Raw genomic sequence first — 20,341 nt, 5'->3', positions numbered from 1 at the left:
TTTGGGTTTAATTGCTTCATCCCAAGACTACAAAACACTCATCCTTGATTAATCAATTTTGTTGCAATTTGAGTCATAAGCAGGAAGGTAGTGGAGCGTAAAGCCACCCAAACTCAGTCTAATCCAACCCACATTAACCTGATATAAATACAGTTATATTTATAAGTATATTTAATTATTATAAATCTAATTTTCATTCCAAAACACTTCATATCCATAGGAAAAAAGCACAGCTGATTCTAAAAACAGCTATTTTGGAAACAAAGGTCTTAAGATGACTCATAACTTTGATAATAATCCATAATATACTTAGTTTTCATTTCATTTTGTAATGGCCGGCTTCATTTTTTTCCCAAATTGTTTACTTATGTCTAGACCGGTGGTTGCTCATCTTATCGTGTTCATCAACTGGAGTTCATTGTTTACCTAACATTTTACTTTATTTACCGTTACATCACTGGCTCATAACTCAGTAGTACATTTTTTATTGGATGTGAGCATCCTGTGAGTTACATAATGTGTGTCTTGGCAGGACTTGTGTTGACTGAATGTCATGCTTTCAGTCTTCTGCAGCAAAGGGATATCCTAAATATATTTTATATCTTTAATCCCATGGTTTGTGACAGGAACTGACATCTTCAAGCATGCAAACCCATCAATATTCTCTCTTTAAACTGCACACATGAACAGATTTTAAGGCATATAATGCAAACATGCATGGGTTGTCCACATTTACAGCTGTCAACGTTAAAAGTACAGATTTCAAGGTTTCTGATGATATCTATAATGTCATGTTAGCTAACGGGGAAACCATTGAATTTCTGCTTTGAAGCGCTCTAGCTCGAAGAAAACACTAAAATGAGCAGATAAAATATGTGCATCAATGTGGGACACAGGTGACACTTTTCTTATCTTGGAATTTGAGGAGTTTAAACAGTCAAGACTTTTAGGCAGAGGTGTGATTAAGTCAACTTTGCTCAAGTCACAAGTCAGTGTCAAGTCTTGAGGCACAAGTCTCAAATCAAGTCTCAAGTCTAAATGTAGATCACCAAGTCAAGTCAGAACAAATCAAGTCCAGTATCAATTTAATATCTTAATGAAAACTAAATATCTAGGACTTTTCAATGCAATATGGTTTTAATAGGATAAAAACTTGGTAAGAGCATCATGAGTTTGATTTCTATAATCAGTTTCAACTTCAATAAATTCAATCATTCCATACAAATTCAGAAAACAGAATTTAAATTCAGTCGTCTGCTGGAACAAATCTCATCATTTTCAATCTGAGTCATTTACACAAACACAAGATCTTTTGTCAAGACTTTAGAAACCTTTTCAGGTCATCAAAGTACAAGTCAAAGTCAAGTCCCAAGTCACCAGAACCCAAGTCAAGTCAAGTCTCAAGTATATCCTCGAGTCATGTGGCACGTTGACATGTTAATTGCATTTCATTTGCTTTCAGACTGTGGCAATGAAAGCATCGACATTTAATGTTTCATACTAAAGTTGCTTGTCAAGACACTAGTGAAGCAGTGATGGGTACATCTGGAAATTCCCAAGTCACTTTCACTAGTTAAAATGGAATAACAGCTGCTGCCCCTTCGTTATGTCCATCATATTTACATGAAATAAACAAACACACTTTCTCAGAACATACATAAATGGACCATTTCTCCAAAACTTTCAAGGCAGGGCTTCTTCCTTGTACTTGTCAGTCTTGGAGGGTCCCGGGTGCGGACAGCAGTGAGCGCCTCCACACCTCAGGATGTGCAGCTTCGCCACGACGCTCCTGCAGCAGTGACTCAGCATGCTCCGGACGGCCGCCGAGGAGAAGTAGAAGATGAAGGGATCCAGGCAGGCGTTGAAGGTGCTGGAGAGCAGCGCCACATCCCTCCACTTCTCGCTGTCCTGCCGCACGAACCCCACCACATGGGAGGCGTTGTAAGGCCCGAAGCAGACGGCGAACACCAGCAGGGTGCCGAGGGCCAGACCGATGGCCCGCAGCCGCCGCCGCCTGCTGATGTTCGGGAGCCGGGACAGGATGAGGATGAAGTTGACGTAGCAGAAGCAGCAGATGAGGAAGGGGATGCAGAAGAGGACCAGGAAGAGCTCCAGGCGCACCGGCAGCAGGATCTTGAGCTCGTCCTCGCTGAAGTCCAGGTAGCAGGTGGACGGAGGGAGGAAAGGGGCGGCGGTGGCGTTGGCGTCTTCGTCGTCACCGGGCGCCCCTTTGACCCACTGGGAGAAGGGCACGATGTAGACGATGCTGAGGTTCAGGGAGGACACCACCCAGAACAGGACGCTGGCCACGACGGCGTAGCGCGGCCTGCGGCACAGGGAGTACCTGATGGGGAAGGCCACGCCCAGGTAGCGCTCCACGCTCACGGCCGTCAGCAGCAGGGTGCTGTTGTAGATGGTGACGTAGAAGAGGAAGCCGGTGAAGGGGCAGAGGAAGTAGGGCAGGCTCCAGGTCATGTCGTCCGAGGCCTCCTTCATCTTGAAGGGCAGGAAGGCCAGGAAGATGAGGTCGGAGATGGTGAGGTTGAGGAGCAGGATGTCTATGGGTGCAGCCTTGCGCCGCACTTTGCGCCAGAAGGTGCAGAATGCCAGGATGTTGGCGGGGACCCCCATCAGGAAGGTGAGGATGTAGACGGAAAGCAGCAGGTGGCTGTTTGGCATGGCGACCCCTCAACCAGTTACTGACTCACCAAGACTCACAAACACTGGACAGAGGAGAACATTACTGGTGATTCATTAAAGCAAAGCATCCCAGAGATATCAGCCCCAGAATTAGATAATGACTGATCCCTATCTCTATGCATGTACAGCAACAAGAAACAGATCATCTGGAACTTCAGATTTTAAAGGGGATTGATTTTTATTTTACTTAGGAAGTCTTTTCCGTCCACCCAGAAAGCCCTTGCTTCAGCGTTTGTTGGAATTTAAAATAGTGAAGACAGAGGTTGTTACCGTTCCTTAGCAATGCCAGTGAAAGTCAGTGGTAATAAAAACCGAGCAGTTCCCTAAATATTTCACAATATAACTCACCATGTAAAAGCATTTAAATATGATTCCTCAAAGAAATTGTTTTCCACAAGCTTTACTAACAAAGATTACGAACTTTTGCTTCTTATATCTCAATAACCAAAACCTGGCACAGCACACAGGCTTTTTGGATGGACTAGAAAAAAAAACTGATAAATGAAAGTTTGCTTAAAAGCTTGACCTATACTTTAACAGAAAATGCACAGGATTAAATAAGGGATTGTCAGGATATATCCTCTAATTTAATGTACCATACTGAAGGGACCTTGGCAACACTATGTAGCAGGTTATGCTGACTGACAAAGTAGAGAGTGTAAATCTAAAACAGGATAAATCTTTCTCATCACAAAATGTGACATTTTACTCAAAACCATAAGAAAAACGGCGTTCTATCATGAAAAAGCAACATGATAAAGCCTTCTAATTGGTTTTGATGGTGGTTCAATATATTCATATTATTCATGACTAAACAAGGAGACCTACAGCACCGTGAAACAGGAGCCTCATCAACAGTGACAAATAAAAGAAATCACATAAAATGAAACAAATCCACTGACATTGTTGAAGGGAAGAGAAGTGAAACATGTCCCTTAATAAGCTCATTATCAAAAATGATGACTGACTCACCTCTGTCAGGCTTGAAACACCAGGATCTCCATCACTGAGCAGCGGTCCTGTCTGATCCTGCAGCTCGCCGGCGGCATGCTTTGTGTTCTGGCAGCACACTGTTTGATCAAATCAGAGGACTCCCCTTCATTTGCATGTCCTACTGAATAACTGCTATCTTGCCTCAGATAGCGGAAATTTAATAAGCTTCTGGCACAATCTTTGTTCTCCATGCTCTCCAAACATGATCTCCCAGCAACCACTTCAATGTTCTGCGTGATTTACTTGGAAATGTGTCGCAATAACTGGATTTGTGTGAAAGGCCTTGACAGACACAAAGGGAAGGGCAGATGTTATATCGTTTACAGTAATAAGAGAAGATATAGAGGCTTTATCCTTCTATATTCCCCACCAGAGGGCAGAGTAGAATTGATGGTTTAAAAAATTTAAGCTTGTATTTTAATTTGGGCACAATATGCAGGGAGAGTTCAAATTAAGTGCTGGAGCCTCCATCATATATCAGTGTGATCTGCTAATGATGAAGTCCACAGTAATGAAGTTATATAAAAACAATGATGTGTTTTATTAATAATGATTGAACAGTCTGCATGCATGACAGAAAATCCAAGAAAAACAATCCATCACATATCCGTGTTTGTGATTTGCTACTGATTAAGTCCAAAGTAATGAAGTTCTATAAAAGCAGTGATGCGTATTATTGATAAGGATTGTATAGTCTGCAGGTTTAACAGAAAATCCAAGAAAAACAATAGAAAAATATATAAAAACACAATTCTAAATATGAACGGATGCTCACATGAACTATACATTCAACCTGATACAGCCATCCAGTTTTTATTTCACATGACTAGAAATGCTCAAAATACCCAAATCTACAAAGTATTTAATTTTGGCACATGTAGAGAACATGAAACCACATTTTATGTCAATGCAGTGGCTCGTAGATTCATAACTTCAAAAGCCAATTGGATTTCTTTGCTGCAGCAATAGTTTTTGCAGTAGAAAAGATGGACTGAACACAGGCTGTCTTACCTGCCAAAGTGCTTGGTATAGAAGTGCCAGACTCTCCAGGTTTGGCAGGTGGCTGGTGGTGAGTTCAAGTCCAGCGAGCGTAGATGAAACCGTGACACATGGGCTAGAGGAACAGACTGGTCCAGATCACACCGGTCCACCGTATTTCTCTCAAAACCCCACCCACCAACCCCTTTTTAATGTCGTCTCATTGAACAACAATGTTCTCAAAAACAAGACTATCATCATCGCTGTCCACTGTGGTGAGGTGTTTACTGAATTATCCCTGGCACAGCACACAGACTGAAAGCTCCAAATCTGTTTATCAAGTGCTTGGAAATGTCATCAACAGTCATATAAAGGGATGAAGTGGGGGGTAAACACACTTCAACTCAGTTTATTCACCTTTATGAAATAAAGTTTAGCCACCTTTTCAGGGTTCATATGCATCTTCATGGTCTAAATTCATGGTATACAGTATAGAAAGTTACATAAAAATAAGGTATTTTCGGGAAAATAAACCGTACATTTGTAATATTCTGAATATATACATATATAAATATATTTGTTTGTGTTTTTGTCATAGTCTGCGGTTCATAGCTTTTCCACCTTTGTATTTGACACATGTATGATCACACAAGGAAGACTGGACAATATAAAGAGCTGCCGGCCAATGAGAAAGCTGCATCCTCGGGGGCGGGACGGGGGTGTGGTGCATCATCACAGGGTCATAAAGACATTTGATTATATTCAAATGAAGTTTATGAATGGCTTTTTCTTCTGAAATTGATGTTCTACTGTATTTGTCATGTCAGGATGGTTATCATACTTGTTTACTCTTGATCTCTGGACTAACATCTCACCAAGCAGAAAGTGACATTAAAGCATCTCTCTCTCCAGTATGACACCTGAAATTATATGGAAGACTATGGATACCAAGCACATAACAGTTAGCTGTTTGACTGCTCTTTGCATTTCATTCTTTAAAAAAAGTCATGATGTTGGCCTCCCATATTCTGTCACTGCTGTCCTGTACAGCATGGAGACTGTTATCCTACTCTACTGGAACAGTGATCATATTGCGCCATCTAGTAGCCACATGTTAACTTATCACTTTTCAGCTGAAGGTGCACAAAGTGTAAACTGATAAGCTCACCAGGAAAGATAGCATGCATGAGTCATTAAGTTAAAAATTAGAAAGTTTTATAGGCATACTAGATAAGGCAAATAAAAACAGAACCAACAGAAGATGATTAATTTGTAGATTGGCTTTGGAAATAAGAATAAAAAGCATTATAGTATTCATGTTTCGGCAGAAAAAATGTGTCCAAGGCACTCTTTCCATACAAAAAGTAAAAAGCCTTTATTATTTATTTACTAATGCATAGCATACGCATGTTTAAAAATGTTTAAAAAGCACCGACGCGTTGCGGCACATACATAACTGTGAAAGAGTAACAGGTGCCATCTCTATTCAATGAGCACCTCTCCATACTACACTGAAGCCAAAGCAGCATTCCTCTTTAGCAAGCTATTATAGTATTCATATTTTTTATAATTTAGTTTTTGGTGATGAGCAGTTTTCTTTACAACAGAATAGTGCTCAAATATCAGACACATCTATATGTTTGAGATGATGGAAGTGAGAAAACCCTGCACATTCACGCCCTGCAAAACCTGCTCGTTAAGTTAATTGTGGTCTCCAAATGTTCGGCAGAGATGTGCAATATCTGTTTCACTGCTCATATGCAAAAACCTTTTCAACTCTAATCTGTGTTTTTCACTTTTCTCAGTAGATAGAATTAGGGTTCATGAAACCCATTCAAAACTCTTTGCATAATTTCCAAAATCTGTCTTCAATGTGAAAATAAGTTTGCATTTTACTTTTTGAAAAGTCAAGATTGTCATCTAATAGTAGCAACTCTTCTCAGAGTCACTGAGGAAGCATAAGGATTGATGGCTGCAAATATAATTACTAAAGAGCCTCTATGGAACATAGGAGGTCAAATCTTAAACATTCATTCATTATCATATGACAGTGACATATGAGTCATTACATTTCCTTAGTATATGATTGAAATTATTTACTCACCTAAATACATTTCAAGCTGTGGATTGTTATTTAGTTACAAAACTGACCATTGTGTTTCATTGATATATATCTAGCGTAGTGTAGCCAACAGGAGGTTTGAAAAAATCATTACACTCAAAACTGTATCAACAGTTGTCTTATGGAGATCGTGTTTCACCTCATGGATTAATTATCAATTTTTATGCTATGCATAAACAGAGAACCCACACAGTACATTTGAACAATTTATATTTTATTATGATTTTATCATTATTTTACAAAATAAACAGAGAGTTAACGTCAGAAAGCTAATGACTGAGTTTAGAAACCAATCAATTCATGTAGAAACGGGTTTTTATTGAAACTTCCAAACTTCAGTTGGCTGTTTACCCTGCAAACCCCAGATACACACTTTACATCTGTAGTTCAGTGGAAAGCCTAAAATGTTTCACAGACAAAACTATTGAATTACGTTTCTTCTAATTGTTACTTTAGACTGACAAGTTGGCAGCACATTCAACCATTTCCAGTGTACAAAACACTCGTGAAATATTCCACGATGAGTCACTTCTTATCATCAGCGTAAACCACTGAGATAGCAGGATACATCAATTCTGTACAGACAGATTTTATCAACATCTTTGTCTTTGGGAACATTTGGACCAAAGAGAAAAGGCAGCTTATGGCACTGTGAGGAAGTTATTCTGCTTTGAAATGAGAGAGGCAGAGAGATTATTTAAAAAGTTGTCAGTTCAGCTGCCAGGAGGGAGTTTACTGGATGTGAAGCAGATAGCAGGGGCGCTGCTAGAACTTCTGGGGCTGCTAGTAAAACACACGCCCCTTCTACAGTTAGGGCCCCATGAAGTCCCCCCCTCTCTTCTGTCATGCTCTTCACGAATGTTTTGTTTCATCTTCATTCCTCCTTTTGACTTTGTCACAGCTGTTTTTGCTCGATCCCGTTCTCCCCTCACTGTGACGTTACTCCTGACTTACGTTAGTCAGCTCGGCCCCCGGCTGGCTTTTCTCAGACAGCGTAGGGATCACCCTGGCGTTTACGATAGCGTCCTGCATGGCGGTATTACGTCGACGACGAAACCTCTCTGTCCTGCTGGATCGGCTCGACCGCCCGCAGATTCTTCCCATGATGCCCCGCGACATTGCCGGCGACAGCATCAGCATGATCACGGGCTCCAGGAAAACGTTACAGGAGCTCGTCAGGATAGCGTCTCTCCTCCACGTGATATTTTTCCACAACACAAACCCGACAACGTGAGAGGCGTTGTAGGGCGCGTAGCACACCACATACATAGCCAGCGTGGAGAGGGCCACCGCCAGGACCCTCCTCTTCCCCACGGCGGGCAGGTTGGAGCGCCACACCAGGGCCACGCAGCGCAGCGTGCAGAAGGCCGTCACCATCAGGGGCAGCAGGAAGAGCAGGACGGCCATCTCCAGGCGCAGCGGCAGCAGCACGGCCAGCTGGGAGGCGTTGAAGTGGTCGTAGCAGGCCGAAGCGTCGTCGCTGATGGACGAGACAAAGTGGGCCCCTCCTTCTGCCACCAGGGCGAAGCCGAGGTGGAGGAGCACCAAGGCCCACAGGGCGGCGCTGATGAAGCAAGAGATGCGGGCGCGGCGGTATCGCTTGTAGCTAATGGGGAAGGCGATGCTGAGGTAGCGGCCCACCGTCACGGCGGTGAGGAAGAGGCAGCTGCCGTACAGCGAGGAGAAGAGGAAGAAGCTGTAAACGGGGCAGACGGGCGCCGGCAGCCTCCAGTCCTGGAGGAAGGTCTCCAGCGCCTTGACGGGCAGCCAGGCCACCAGCGCCAGGTTGGCCAGGCACAGGTTGAGGGCGTAGACCACGTTGGGCGTGGCGCCGCGCTTGCGGGCCTTCCGCGCGTACACAAAGAGCACCAGCAGGTTGGCGGGAAGGCCCAGCAGGAAGGTGAAGGAGTAGACGGACAGAGCGACGCAGTCATCGACGTCCACAAGCATCTCTTCAGTTCAGGTCATGGATACAAGTCAGAGGCACGAGAAGCTCAGCACACAGGTGGATCCAAATCACCATGACAAGGTTAAATCTTCAACGCCGAAGAGAAGAGGTGAGAGGAAAGCCAAAAAAGCAGACAATAAACACAGGGCGCACTGTTCCTTCTTCTTCCCTCCTCTCCCTTTATAAACTGCATCTTCTGAAAGGCAGATTCTCCATTAGAAGCAGCAAGATCCTTTTCCAAGCAGGTGAACAAGCTGCTGCCGCTGAGCCGGGCGTCTCCCTCCCGCATGTCCAGCCTGAACACTGACGAGAGCCAGCAGACGGCAGGCAGCATCCCAGGTGACATGGAGGCGGTGGCGGCGATGTGATGTGGGCATGGAGGGGGCGAGGCGCACACGACATCATGACAGAGAGGCAGATAAGGAGAGATATCCACTCATGCGGAAGTAGGGGGGCATTTAGGAGGCACCAGGCTGCCTTAATTGCCCTCTCAATGGAGGGCAACAGACAGGTAGCATCTGGGCCCTTTAGTGAAATGATTCAGAATAATTCGGCCTGTCAGGAAGCGCGTGGCCATCCCGTTAAAGCCCAGCCAGTCTAAATGAACTGGAGGGCCGGGCAGTAAAGTCATAAAGTGCTGAAGCTGATGGTCAGTGCGGGGGAGAGGAAGGGCCGGGCTTCGGGATACGGTGACTTGTTTGTGGGTTTTATAGTAACAGAGTTTCTTTGTGTGTGTGTGTGTGTGTGTGTGTGTGTGTGTGTGTGTGTCGTGAAAAAGGCTATTTGAGGGAGGAAAATGGAGCAGAAAATCGATGTGACTTGTTGCAGGGGCATTTTTTTATTATTTAGACAATAGAATGACACAGTTAAAGTTAAAAAAGTTAAAAACAGGGCTTCTAAATCTATTCCTCCATTTTTTTAAAACAAATTTATATAATATCTAGAGTTCTGATATCTTGAAAATTAATGTTTTCTTTTAAATTGCTGCATACAGTTATATTTCACTTTATTTATTGGCTGAAAGTGATTTTACCTCGGCCCGTATCATATCTTACATTTTGTCATTATTTACTTTTCATGAAGCATCAGAAGTTTGCAAATCAATATTGTACAAATAATGTCATATTTTAGTACCATGGTCCTGATGCAGTGGGGTTTCCCACATTAGGGCAATTTATTTAGTGGCAGGGAAGTTATCATTCACAAATAAAGTATGATAAATTAACTTTCAAGTACATTTCTGTGACTGTCTTAACTTTCTGGTGCTCATTGTATTGTCCTGAAACTCAGGTAAAAGATAAAAACTGATTAACTATAAGAGGTTTTTCTAAATAGACAAAGGATCTTATAAAAACATCTGAATGTTCAGAAGCAGAGACTAGAGAGGGAACGACTTAATTCACACTTGGTTTCAGCTTGGAGTAACAGACTCATCAGTTGTAGCACAGAGGGAAAATGATTTAGGATTTAATGTCTCCAGTTACCAGAAATTAAAATCCATACAAGCCACATAAAACCTCAATTAGACCCGATGTGAACCCAAGAAAACACCCCAAAACCTCTTCATAGATACTGCAGTCTGTCATATTTTATAGTTTGGATATGGCTTCTTAAAAACAGATCTCTCTTTCTCTCGCTTTAATCCTCATAAAAAATAAGCAACTGGCAAAAACAAATCCATTTGAAGACATTTACAGAGACAGTTACAGAGGTTTACTGTCTAACCCTGCTCAGTGCGTGTTTACCAGATTTTTTATCTAAACCGCGCAGATTGTATGAGTCAAAGTTCACGTCATAATCACCGTCTGCATGCCCCAAACAGCTTCCGCTGATCAAACAGAATGATGAGGACAAACAGAGCCATTAAGGCTAATGGTCGATAAAAGTCGTGACAATAACCAGGCAAGAACGTGAGCGCTTTCACTTGCTCGCTTCATTTTTCTCTTTTTGCCCTTGATAAAATAATCTTCAGCCAATAACTAAATTGTAAAGCAGATAACCTCAAATAGATAAATACGGTCAAATAGCAGAAAAGTCAATATCTTTCTTGAGCAAATATTTTATTGAGGCCAGAGGCAAATAATTCAGCAATCCACATTTTAAACATAATTTGCAATTGAACGATTATATTAATCTAATATAAATAGACAAAAAAAAAAAAACATGTTAATTTGATGCAACACAACACAGAGCAAATCTCTGATAATCTAAGTAATCTACTCTTTACCACACACAATGACAACATTTTAGCAAGATGAGGACATTTCTTGTTGAATTCAAATAAAATAGTAGCAAAGTGCCATCACTGATGAGGATGACCATGATCATCGCTCAACTACGCTCAGACTGACTTCAATATTTAATTTTCAAGATCAGACAGAACAGTTTTCAGTCATCAATGCCATGGGGTTTTGAAAACATTCTGCCCATCATGAAAATAAATTAAAGTTTCTTAGATCCCCTTCATCGTCTCATTGAGCCAGCAGCTTCAGGTTGCTTCTCCCGCTGGAGTTTGTGAGTGGGACCAGCACCAGCGGGGTTTTGTCGCTGCAGGCAGCCGGTGCGAGGCGGGTGCGAGTGTTCATGCTGCGCTGCTCCAGAGACAGAGCCTCCTGCTTTCTGGACAGATCCTGCAGCATGCGGGCGTGGTGCAGCTGCAACTTCTGCAGAGAGTGTCTGGGTGACGAGGGGAAGGGACAAATAGAGAAATAGAGGGGGTGATGAAGGTTTTAGAAACACTGAGAACCCAGTACATTATTTTCTACATCTGTATATATTTCTTCCATAACTCCCTATCAGTGTAATCAGTCAGGTTTCAACAGAGAATCATGTTCATACTCATTGTTTTATTTTTTATATACTATTTATACATTTTAATATACTACCTATCTACTGCTTTCTCTTCTGTACTACTTCTAAAAGAGGCCAATTCTCCACATTTCTACTTTTAATCTTTATATACTACTTCAATATTTTTTTATTGTGTTATGTTTAATGTGACCTACGTGAGCAACCCACCATGTTGAATTCCTGCAAACTTACTTAGCCAATAAAACTGATTGTGATTCTGATCAGTTTCTGCTGAACCTTTGAGGATCCAGCCAAGTGCTGCAAATGTTGCTCATCAGTGATATAGTGCTAAATAAAACCGTGGATAAACTATGACCTTCACATATTTCAAAAAAGCATTAATATGTTTTTTTTTTTTTCCCTATCCTCATAAATGACATCATTTTGACACTGATCACTATCATGTAGGCTATGAATTTACGTCATGAGGATGCAGTAAAAAGCTCTGACTCACTGAGCCTCAGACAGCTTCTGTTTCAGAGCCTTGATGGTGGCTTCCAGCTGCTTGACTTCACCAACCAGACCATGCTGAACCTGCAAGCAAACAGGAAGTAAGGAGCCAATCAGAAGCGGTTCTGTCGACTGTTACGGGTGAAGCCTCTCACAGCTCTATCAAAACACAAAATTAATTTTCAGGCAACCTAACCTGGTTCAGATTGTAATACTACTATACTTTGTACAAGGGATGGGACGATATACTTATCTCACGATACGATTCGATACGCAGTATGGGGTTCACGATTCAATACAACCACGATACGATGTAATAAATAAAAGTTCAATGACAACAAAGTCTGACTGTGCAGAATTATGTTTATTTCTGAGCCACAGATCTAAGACTAACAGGTTTAAGTATTCATTCACATCCATTGCAATCTCTCTGCTGAATTCTAGACTTAATAGCCAATTTCTAATCTTTTTGTTTTGACTATAATGTTTGTACTTATTCACTACAGGTTTTTATTCACTTGCACTTTATAGAAACACTTGTTTTTATATTTTGTAAATGTACTATTGTATGTTTAGTCTTCTGAGTGTTTATGCCTGACTGCACAACCTCCAGGTCTGCCTCACCTCGTCTCTGCACAGGTCCATGCCGGGTCTGTTGGTCCTGTTCTCCAGCCTGGTGTGAGCCAGCTTCAGCGAGGCCGTCTTCACCTGCATGTCCTCATCCAGACCGCGGATATCACTCTCCATGTCTGTCATCTCATCCTCAGTCTGACAGACAGACACAGAAGCAGACAGAAAACAGTCACCTGAGTATAAACAGCCCCCCCCCTTGCCCATATACCAATACACTGAAAACATTCAGATCCCTCACATTTCTCACTTGCCACTCCAGCTCATCGTGGGCCTGCTCTTCATGGTGATTGCGCTTGCGGATGGCAAACTCTGTAGCAGTGTGTTGAGCGTCCAACTCATTCTGCAGCTAAGAAACAAAAGATAGAGAAGCACTTCACCCCCAATCTGCCACATCTTACACCATCAACCAGAGGAAAGCAGAGATGGTGCATTATATTCTCACAGAGTTAAGGAAGCGAAAGAGGAAAACACTTGCAAACCTGGAATAAAGAAATCTTATAGCATTCCCTGCTTCAAGATGTGTGTTTTATCCAATCCTGGTCCAAATCCTTTATCTGTTCTATCCAAATCCTGGGTTTGTACTAGACTAGTTAGGTTGCCACATGGGTGGAATTTGCCACATAGGATGAAACAGTGAATGCCGGAGTATACTTTGCTGTGATTGGCAGCTTTCCTGACACTATCAGATTCCCTCCGATGCGGTAAACCCCACCCACCTGGCACTCCGAGCAGGTCAAAACAAACTCAGGTGTAGTTTCAGCTCACATACCTGGGCTCTGGTGAGACTGGCGTCCTCCCTCAGCTGCTGGGAAACCTGCATCGCCTCCTGGGCTCGAGCCACGTTGTACTGGCTGAACTGGACCCACTCCTGAGGGGTGGAGGAGCTGTAACAGAGGGATTTTTGACAGGGTGATGCTATATTCTGTCTGACAGCGACGTTTCTGCATTTCTCAAGTCAGCTGCTGAGGCTTTAGTTTTTAAACCCTTATGGGAAGTTGACTAAAGAAGGATTATTCACAGGTGATCCTCTTTCTCAGGACTGTAGTACCTGAGTCCAGTCTCAAAACCACTTTTCTGACATCTTGGACTTGTCTTTGTCTATTGCCTGTGTTGACTTACACTTGTCTGGGTCTTAAACACGACTGGATATTGACTCAATTATCTAGAAATGTTCAAAGATACGATTCTGGTCTTGTGTTTTTTCCCCAGCACTACGAACCGTTTAAGGGACTAATCTTTACATCTGGGTATAGTGTTTAATGATCCTCAAATTTCTATGCATGAGTCAGAATCCCATACCTGAATTTGTTTTTGTAATCTAGGAATGGAAGTTTATTCTGCTGCTGCACCGTAAGTCACTCTGGGTAAGAGTTTCAGCAAAATGCTTAAAATCTAGATGTAAAATGTTGAAAAATGACCTCTGGGTGTCCTGTACGATGTATATAAACTAGTTTATTTCATGCACACGCTCATCCCAGCTCACCCTGTGGGAATGCGGGTGGGGTTGGTCTTCAGGGAGATCTGAGGCGACTTCACAGTGAGTGACAGGCAGGTCATGTCAATGTCCAGGGCCTCCATCTTGTTCTGGAGGTCGAGGGTCAGCTGGTGCCGAGCCTCCTGCAGAATACTGGGTACAGAAAACAAACATGCTGCACGCTTAATTTACTGGCTTGGCTTTGGATGGCTTGGCTTAAGACTTTTGGGGGGGAATGGAGAGAATGGAGAGGAGAGAAAAAAGCAAAAAGAAATGAAAATAAAATGAACAAATAAGTTGACAGACAACATGGAAGTACATAACACCCTCCTATGTAAAGGTCATGGATTCAACTTTGCCTCACTGATTCATGGTTCAGTTTGAGCAGTTGCAGAGTGCTTGCTAGCATGAATCATGGAAAAACACGCCCACAAACACACAAACAGAAACTGTGTATTCTCAACCGCAGCATTGCAGCACAGTTGCCCTCACCACAGCTGCTCGAAGGCCTTGTCGACGTGCTGCTGGAGAACTCGCTGCACCCGCTCGATCAGCTCCACCTCCGTCTTCAGCTGCTCCTCCACCGGGTCGCTGACCAGCTCGTACCCCCGCCGGCCATCCCGCAGGGTCAGACACTCCGCTCCCACCTCCAGGGGCACGACGGTCGCAGCCAGCGCCTGCTCCGTCTGCTCTTTAGACTGTCCCAACACAGCACACATCAGTCAAGTTTCTCTAAAACCCAAAATGTGAAACCCCTTCTACTCACGGAAAAGTTCCCATGTCCTATCTTGAATGAAATCACTGAGAATGAATGGTGTGTGTCGTAATCTACTGAAGAGGAATCACTTTCACTTTACATTTTGAATGGATTGAATTGAAAGAGGACTCCAACCCTGACAAACACGCAGACACACACACACACACACACACACACTAGAGGTGGGGACTCAAGTCACAATTCTAATTACTTGAGACTTGATTTAATGCATGAAGAGAAGACTTGAGACTTGACTTGACTTGGGTTCTGGTGACTTGGGACTTGACTTTGACTTGTACTTTGATGACTTGAAAAGGTTTCTAAAGTCTTGACAAAATATCTTGTGTTTGTTTAAATGACGGAAAGATTTGTTCCAGCAGACGACTGAATTTAAATTCTGTTTTCTGAATTTGTATGGAATGACTGAATTTATTGAAGTTGAAACTGATTACAGAAATCAAACTCATGATGCTCTTACCAAGTTTTTATCCTATTAAAACCATATTGCATTGAAAAGTCCTAGATATTTAGTTTTCTTTAAGATATTAAATTAATACTGGACTCTTGATTTGTTCTGACTTGACTTGCTGTTCTATATTTAGACTTGAGACTTGACATTAATGACTTGGACTTGACTTGGTAATCTACATTTAGACTTGGGACTTGACTTGAGACTTGTGCCTCAAGACTTGAGACTGACTTGGGACTTGAGCAAAGCTGACTTGATCACATCTCTGACACACACACACACACAAAGATATACAGTATACAGTACTCTAATTCACAATCCAGAACAGCTCTGAGTTAAACAAGACAAGCTTCTCTGGGTTGTTTCCAAAGTTTGGACATGTGACATCACCAGGGTCAGAGCCTCCATCTCTCTGTCCACCTCCTGTGCGCAGGCTTCCAGCGCCTCCTTCCACCGCGCGACGTCCCACACCCTGTCACTCAACCTGCGGCTGTTATCGCTCTCGTCCCAGAACGTCTGAGCAGGAGAGAGGTTGTGAGAAAATGACTGGAGTATAATGGAGCATTCTCAGTCCTGTGACACCGACAGCTCGGCTTCCTGGCAGGTGTCCTCATAAAAAACCCACCTTGCTGCTGGTCTCGTTGCGCAGGGTTTTCCCTTCCTGCCGGATCGCATTAGAAACATGCCGCTCATGTTCTGCTGTGGCGGACAGCTGCTGGTTGTTGCCGAACCATTCTGACACACTGTGGCGCAGACCGGGCTTCACAGGAAGAGTCGACATCCCGCTGCTGTGGCAACCAGCGGCAGAGTCAGCACCACTTTAATCACCAAGTGCAGTTAAATGCATAGGAATTTGCTTTGGTGACACTGCTGCAGAAACTTATGATACCTTACAGTTTCACTGAATATACCGACACGCATGAGGTTCAAACACAACAAGGACTCACAGGAAAAAAGGACAGTGCAAGAAGTATGATGGATTATATCTATATCAGTCTCCATGCATTCAGTATTCTGAGAAACTGTCAAATGTCAAAACAACAAGATTTTGTTTTCAAAATTTGTTTCAACTGAGTTTCCTAAATCACAATTTTTATTTCAAACAGGCTTAATATGGGTGGATTGGCTCAAGACAGTGGTACCAGACTAACTTGGTAAAGTTGTTGAATCTCCTTAGTGACTTGTAAAAGTTGATGTAGGTGATGTACAACTTCACAATTTGTTGGGATGACATACAGACATATGACAGTAAGGTAAAGGTGAAAGAGATCTTATTCTTTGTAGGTATGCAAAATGACTTGGTGATGCAGTATTACCAATAAATGACCAGGAGGGGGAACTCTTTGAGTCAACTGAGACAAGCAAGGTACTTTCACCAGGAAAGGGGACTGACAACAAGGCAAAAATGAGAATGACTTAGTCAACTATAAGGAACAAAGTCATCATAATAGAATACCGCTGGTTATAACTATTGGAAACATCTACTTGGCATGTCTGTGTATCATGGCCATAGATATGTGTACAGTTAGTCACACAACTTATGTAAATTAAGTTTATCGTATATTAATTGTTTCACTAGATATGAAACTTGATCCCAACCCACAGAAACTGAGTCTGTCTCAAATCAAAGTCGATTTACAAGTTTTACTCACCCGGAGTTCTAGAACGTTCAGGCAGTCTGCGGTGCCGGTGTTCTGGGCTGTTCAGGTCTCCTAGCAACGAGCCGACGCACCTATCAAACCAAGCTACTTAATAATTAAAATACCATGGCAACGTTCAACAACAGGACGCTTTCATTGATTCATATGCGTCTATGAAACGCTATGACGTAATTATGACGTATAGTGTGGTAAAACTAGTTCTCAGCTCTTTCACCAACCAACACGTGATATTACCGCTGCGATATAAAAAAAAAAAAATGCTTGCATTCCCTCGAAAGGTTTTTTGGTGACGTCATTAAAGTTAAAGCATCATGGCAATGTCGATTAAAAACGATTTTATTGATATGAGTCTACACTTAAACATTGTATGACGTTACCAGCCAGTTATAAATTGTGCACTATTGTACTAATCTCTTATGTCGTCATGAGGCTACCCATAACCCATAATATTTTTAAACTATTCCATTGCTGTTTATTATTCAGTGTGGATTTTGATCAGTCTCATGTAGAAAATTCCTCAGTTTGCTTATATGTGCTTATAAAAGTTCCTTGATGCAGAATTGTTCAAATATCAAAACACACTCACAGGTTTCATACATAGAGTATTTAATCAAAACAATTAAATATGACAACCAAATAAAAAGGCTCAACTTAGGACCAGGATCAGATAAGTGTTAAGACAAAAAAAGGTCTCGACATACAATTTTACTTCTAAAAGTGACACAATTTCATAATCAGGCAAAAAAACGAGCACATTAATATACTGTGAAACCAAAACATCACTGTTCATTTCTTTTTGAATATGATATGCAGCCAACCGTAGAGGTGTAGGGTTTACAGATTTGTTTTTGTGGGGAATCCCTTACATGGGAAACGGGCACTCATGGGGTCACAACTCAACCGCAGAACCAACTCATCTCTGTAAACGTCTAAATATCCCATCAGAAAATTTACAAAGAAAAAAAAAAAAAAAAGAGGGGGGAAGGGTGGGGGGGGGGGTCAGAAAGCGACATGAAGACACTCTGGGAAGGCCAGAGGTTTCAAAACGAAGAGGGCATGCAGCTATACTGGCTTCACCGACTGCAGGTTTAGCCGGATGAGTTTTCAACTGATCAAATCATACTGGATCTGTGGAAAGAGACTCGCTGTCAGTGTGTGACACAACAGAAAATGATTGCACAGAAATTTTAAGATTGCTTAGTTATTGCTATCCACTGAAGATGAACACCTCAAACGATGGAGGAGAAAAAAACAATATTGTTGTTTACAGACAGGAGGGGAAATAAATAATGCTACATGTACATTGAGCTACTCGTTACCTATGGAGCCATGAGTGTTCCTGTATGAGTTTCCCCGCTTTAGAAATGTTAAATCTGTGGGTTGTGCTTAGAGTGCCCGTCCACTTAACCAATCCCCACAGGCCTTTTGGTCCTGTCAGCTCCAAACTGATCAGTTCTGCATATTTTGTGTTCTTGGCATATGTCAGAGGTATACACACACATACAAACCATACATGTACGCACACAATCACACCTTACAGTATTGTCATGTATCAATATATACTTATCAATGTAGACATGGGCAAATCGCCCTAAACGTTTTTTTTGAATGTTAAGATTTCTTCTTTGATTTACTTGTTTTCAGCACCATCAGGAAAGGCACAGTCTATTAAGGACGACTCTGTCCAGGGATGAACTTTCAGCCCTCCTCCCATGAATATGCAAAAGCAAAACAGACCGACACGAGCAGGCGAGAGTTCGATGTGCACTGTACAGTATATAGGCATCGAAAAATGTAATATGCCCCATCAGAAGCCGGCCAATCAAAGTGATTCACTTCCTTGACGAGCTTTCAAGAGATGATAAAACAAAATTCATAGTAGAGGGAAGTCTTCACAGGTCCGTAGTTCAGTGAATAAAAAAAGAAGTTAGAGGAGGGTTGAAAGTTCATCTGTTCACTACATGACAAAACAACCTTCCCCCCCCCCAAAAAACCCCCAACAATCTCCACACAGTAGGTCAGTGCAGCAAACACATCAGTTTTGCTTTCACATAAGTAAACCTATTGCATTATCAAATTTGGATAATTATTAGAGACTAGTAAGATTATTAATGTCATAGTTAATTACAGCCATTATGGTTCTGTCTCATAAGGATTTTGTTAGAAAAAATAAGTGGTGTGTGCATTACATTAATATCTTTAAATATAAATATATCTCCTTTCAGAATTAAAAATGCTTTCGAATGGTGTGAGAAAAAGGCATCTGATGTCCAGCGCTGTAAGACAGGCAAGGCCATTATTCTCATATCAATGCCCTGCCTAGGCTCTAGAGCTCAATTTCGTGGCAATATGAGTGGAGAGGATTCCCGTACTAAGGCTGTATAGACGTTCAATATTATTCACGCAAGCAGAGCACACAGCTAGCTACACACTAGCCCACAATGTTAAACATGCCCGCAACTATCATTACTGTTCTTCAAGTAAAATCAAATGCTGGTAATGTCTGACATCAGGAAACCGCTTAGCTTCGACTTTCAACAAAAAACACATGGGGGGGGGGTGGGGACAAACTGTACTGATGCTCTTCTGTTTAAAATCCTATCACTGTACTCCAGATTTCAGCATACAAACATCTCCAGTCTTGGGGAGAGAGTCAGTTCTAAATCTAGTTAAAAGTATTTGATGATCTCTTTGCCAAGACTCCAACGCACTTCTCACCATCTTGTGTCTGTTCAACCTTAAATACATGCATCTTTTTAAGTGCAGTTAAATACCATATCCTCATAGTCTCTCTGTATGAATATATAACCTATATGTATATGATGTATTAAATAAATGCTTTATTCTAATAGATGTGTACTTATAGCAGCTAGTTTGGTTCTGATGACATGTGGCGCGCGCAGTAAGCGAAGTGCGGAGCCCATCAGTACGATGCTCCTGCTTATGCTTTAAGGCTGTGAGAGCAGGGAACAAGCCACACTGACCCCCCCCCCCCCCCCCACACCCACACCCCACCCCAGACCCCAGACCCCCGGGCCGGGGCAGACGACCCCGGGCTTCCTCCCCCCTCTCACCCCCCACCAGGCACGTTGGTTTGGTCCAAGTGGAACGAGACAAAACCTGAAGGCTTCATCTAGAGTATACTGCACTGCGAGGCCATGAAAAGACAATGCCCTCTAGGGCTGGGCATCGAAAAATATCGACACCGCAACCAAGTTTTTTTGGCATCGACGACTGTTTAAAAGGCATCGAAAGGTGTTGGTAAGCTTCACAATGTTGAATTCTTACAAGGAGACGTCTACGTTT

The 20,341-nt window shown here is 42.4% G+C and overlaps 3 protein-coding genes across 3 annotated transcripts; all 3 read right to left on the bottom strand.

The window, feature by feature from the left end:
- Window positions 1-1,683: 1,683 nt before the first annotated feature.
- LOC139908305 (free fatty acid receptor 3-like) lies at window positions 1,684-2,679 on the bottom strand. Its single transcript, XM_071894948.2, has one exon. The coding sequence runs from the start codon at window positions 2,677-2,679 to the stop codon at window positions 1,684-1,686; it is 996 nt and encodes a 331-aa protein (XP_071751049.1).
- A 5,053-nt stretch (window positions 2,680-7,732) lies between these two features.
- LOC139908303 (free fatty acid receptor 3) lies at window positions 7,733-8,743 on the bottom strand. The gene has a single exon (XM_071894947.2). It carries the CDS (start codon window positions 8,741-8,743, stop codon window positions 7,733-7,735), a length of 1,011 nt encoding a protein of 336 aa, XP_071751048.2.
- A 2,395-nt stretch (window positions 8,744-11,138) lies between these two features.
- tekt2 (tektin 2 (testicular)) lies at window positions 11,139-16,155 on the bottom strand. Its single transcript, XM_071895062.2, has 9 exons — window positions 16,000-16,155; window positions 15,765-15,890; window positions 14,641-14,846; window positions 14,158-14,301; window positions 13,444-13,558; window positions 12,913-13,020; window positions 12,666-12,809; window positions 12,046-12,125; window positions 11,139-11,417 (listed from the first exon to the last, which is right to left on the bottom strand). Exons 1-9 carry the CDS (start codon window positions 16,153-16,155, stop codon window positions 11,213-11,215), a joined length of 1,284 nt encoding a protein of 427 aa, XP_071751163.2. The 3' UTR covers window positions 11,139-11,212.
- Between the last annotated feature and the right edge of the window lie 4,186 nt (window positions 16,156-20,341).

The sequence above is a fragment of the Centroberyx gerrardi genome, chromosome 19 (assembly GCF_048128805.1).
Source record: "Centroberyx gerrardi isolate f3 chromosome 19, fCenGer3.hap1.cur.20231027, whole genome shotgun sequence".
NCBI lineage: Eukaryota > Metazoa > Chordata > Actinopteri > Beryciformes > Berycidae > Centroberyx > Centroberyx gerrardi.
Note: the sequence above shows the minus strand (reverse complement) of the source record. Positions and strands in the feature narration are given on the sequence as shown.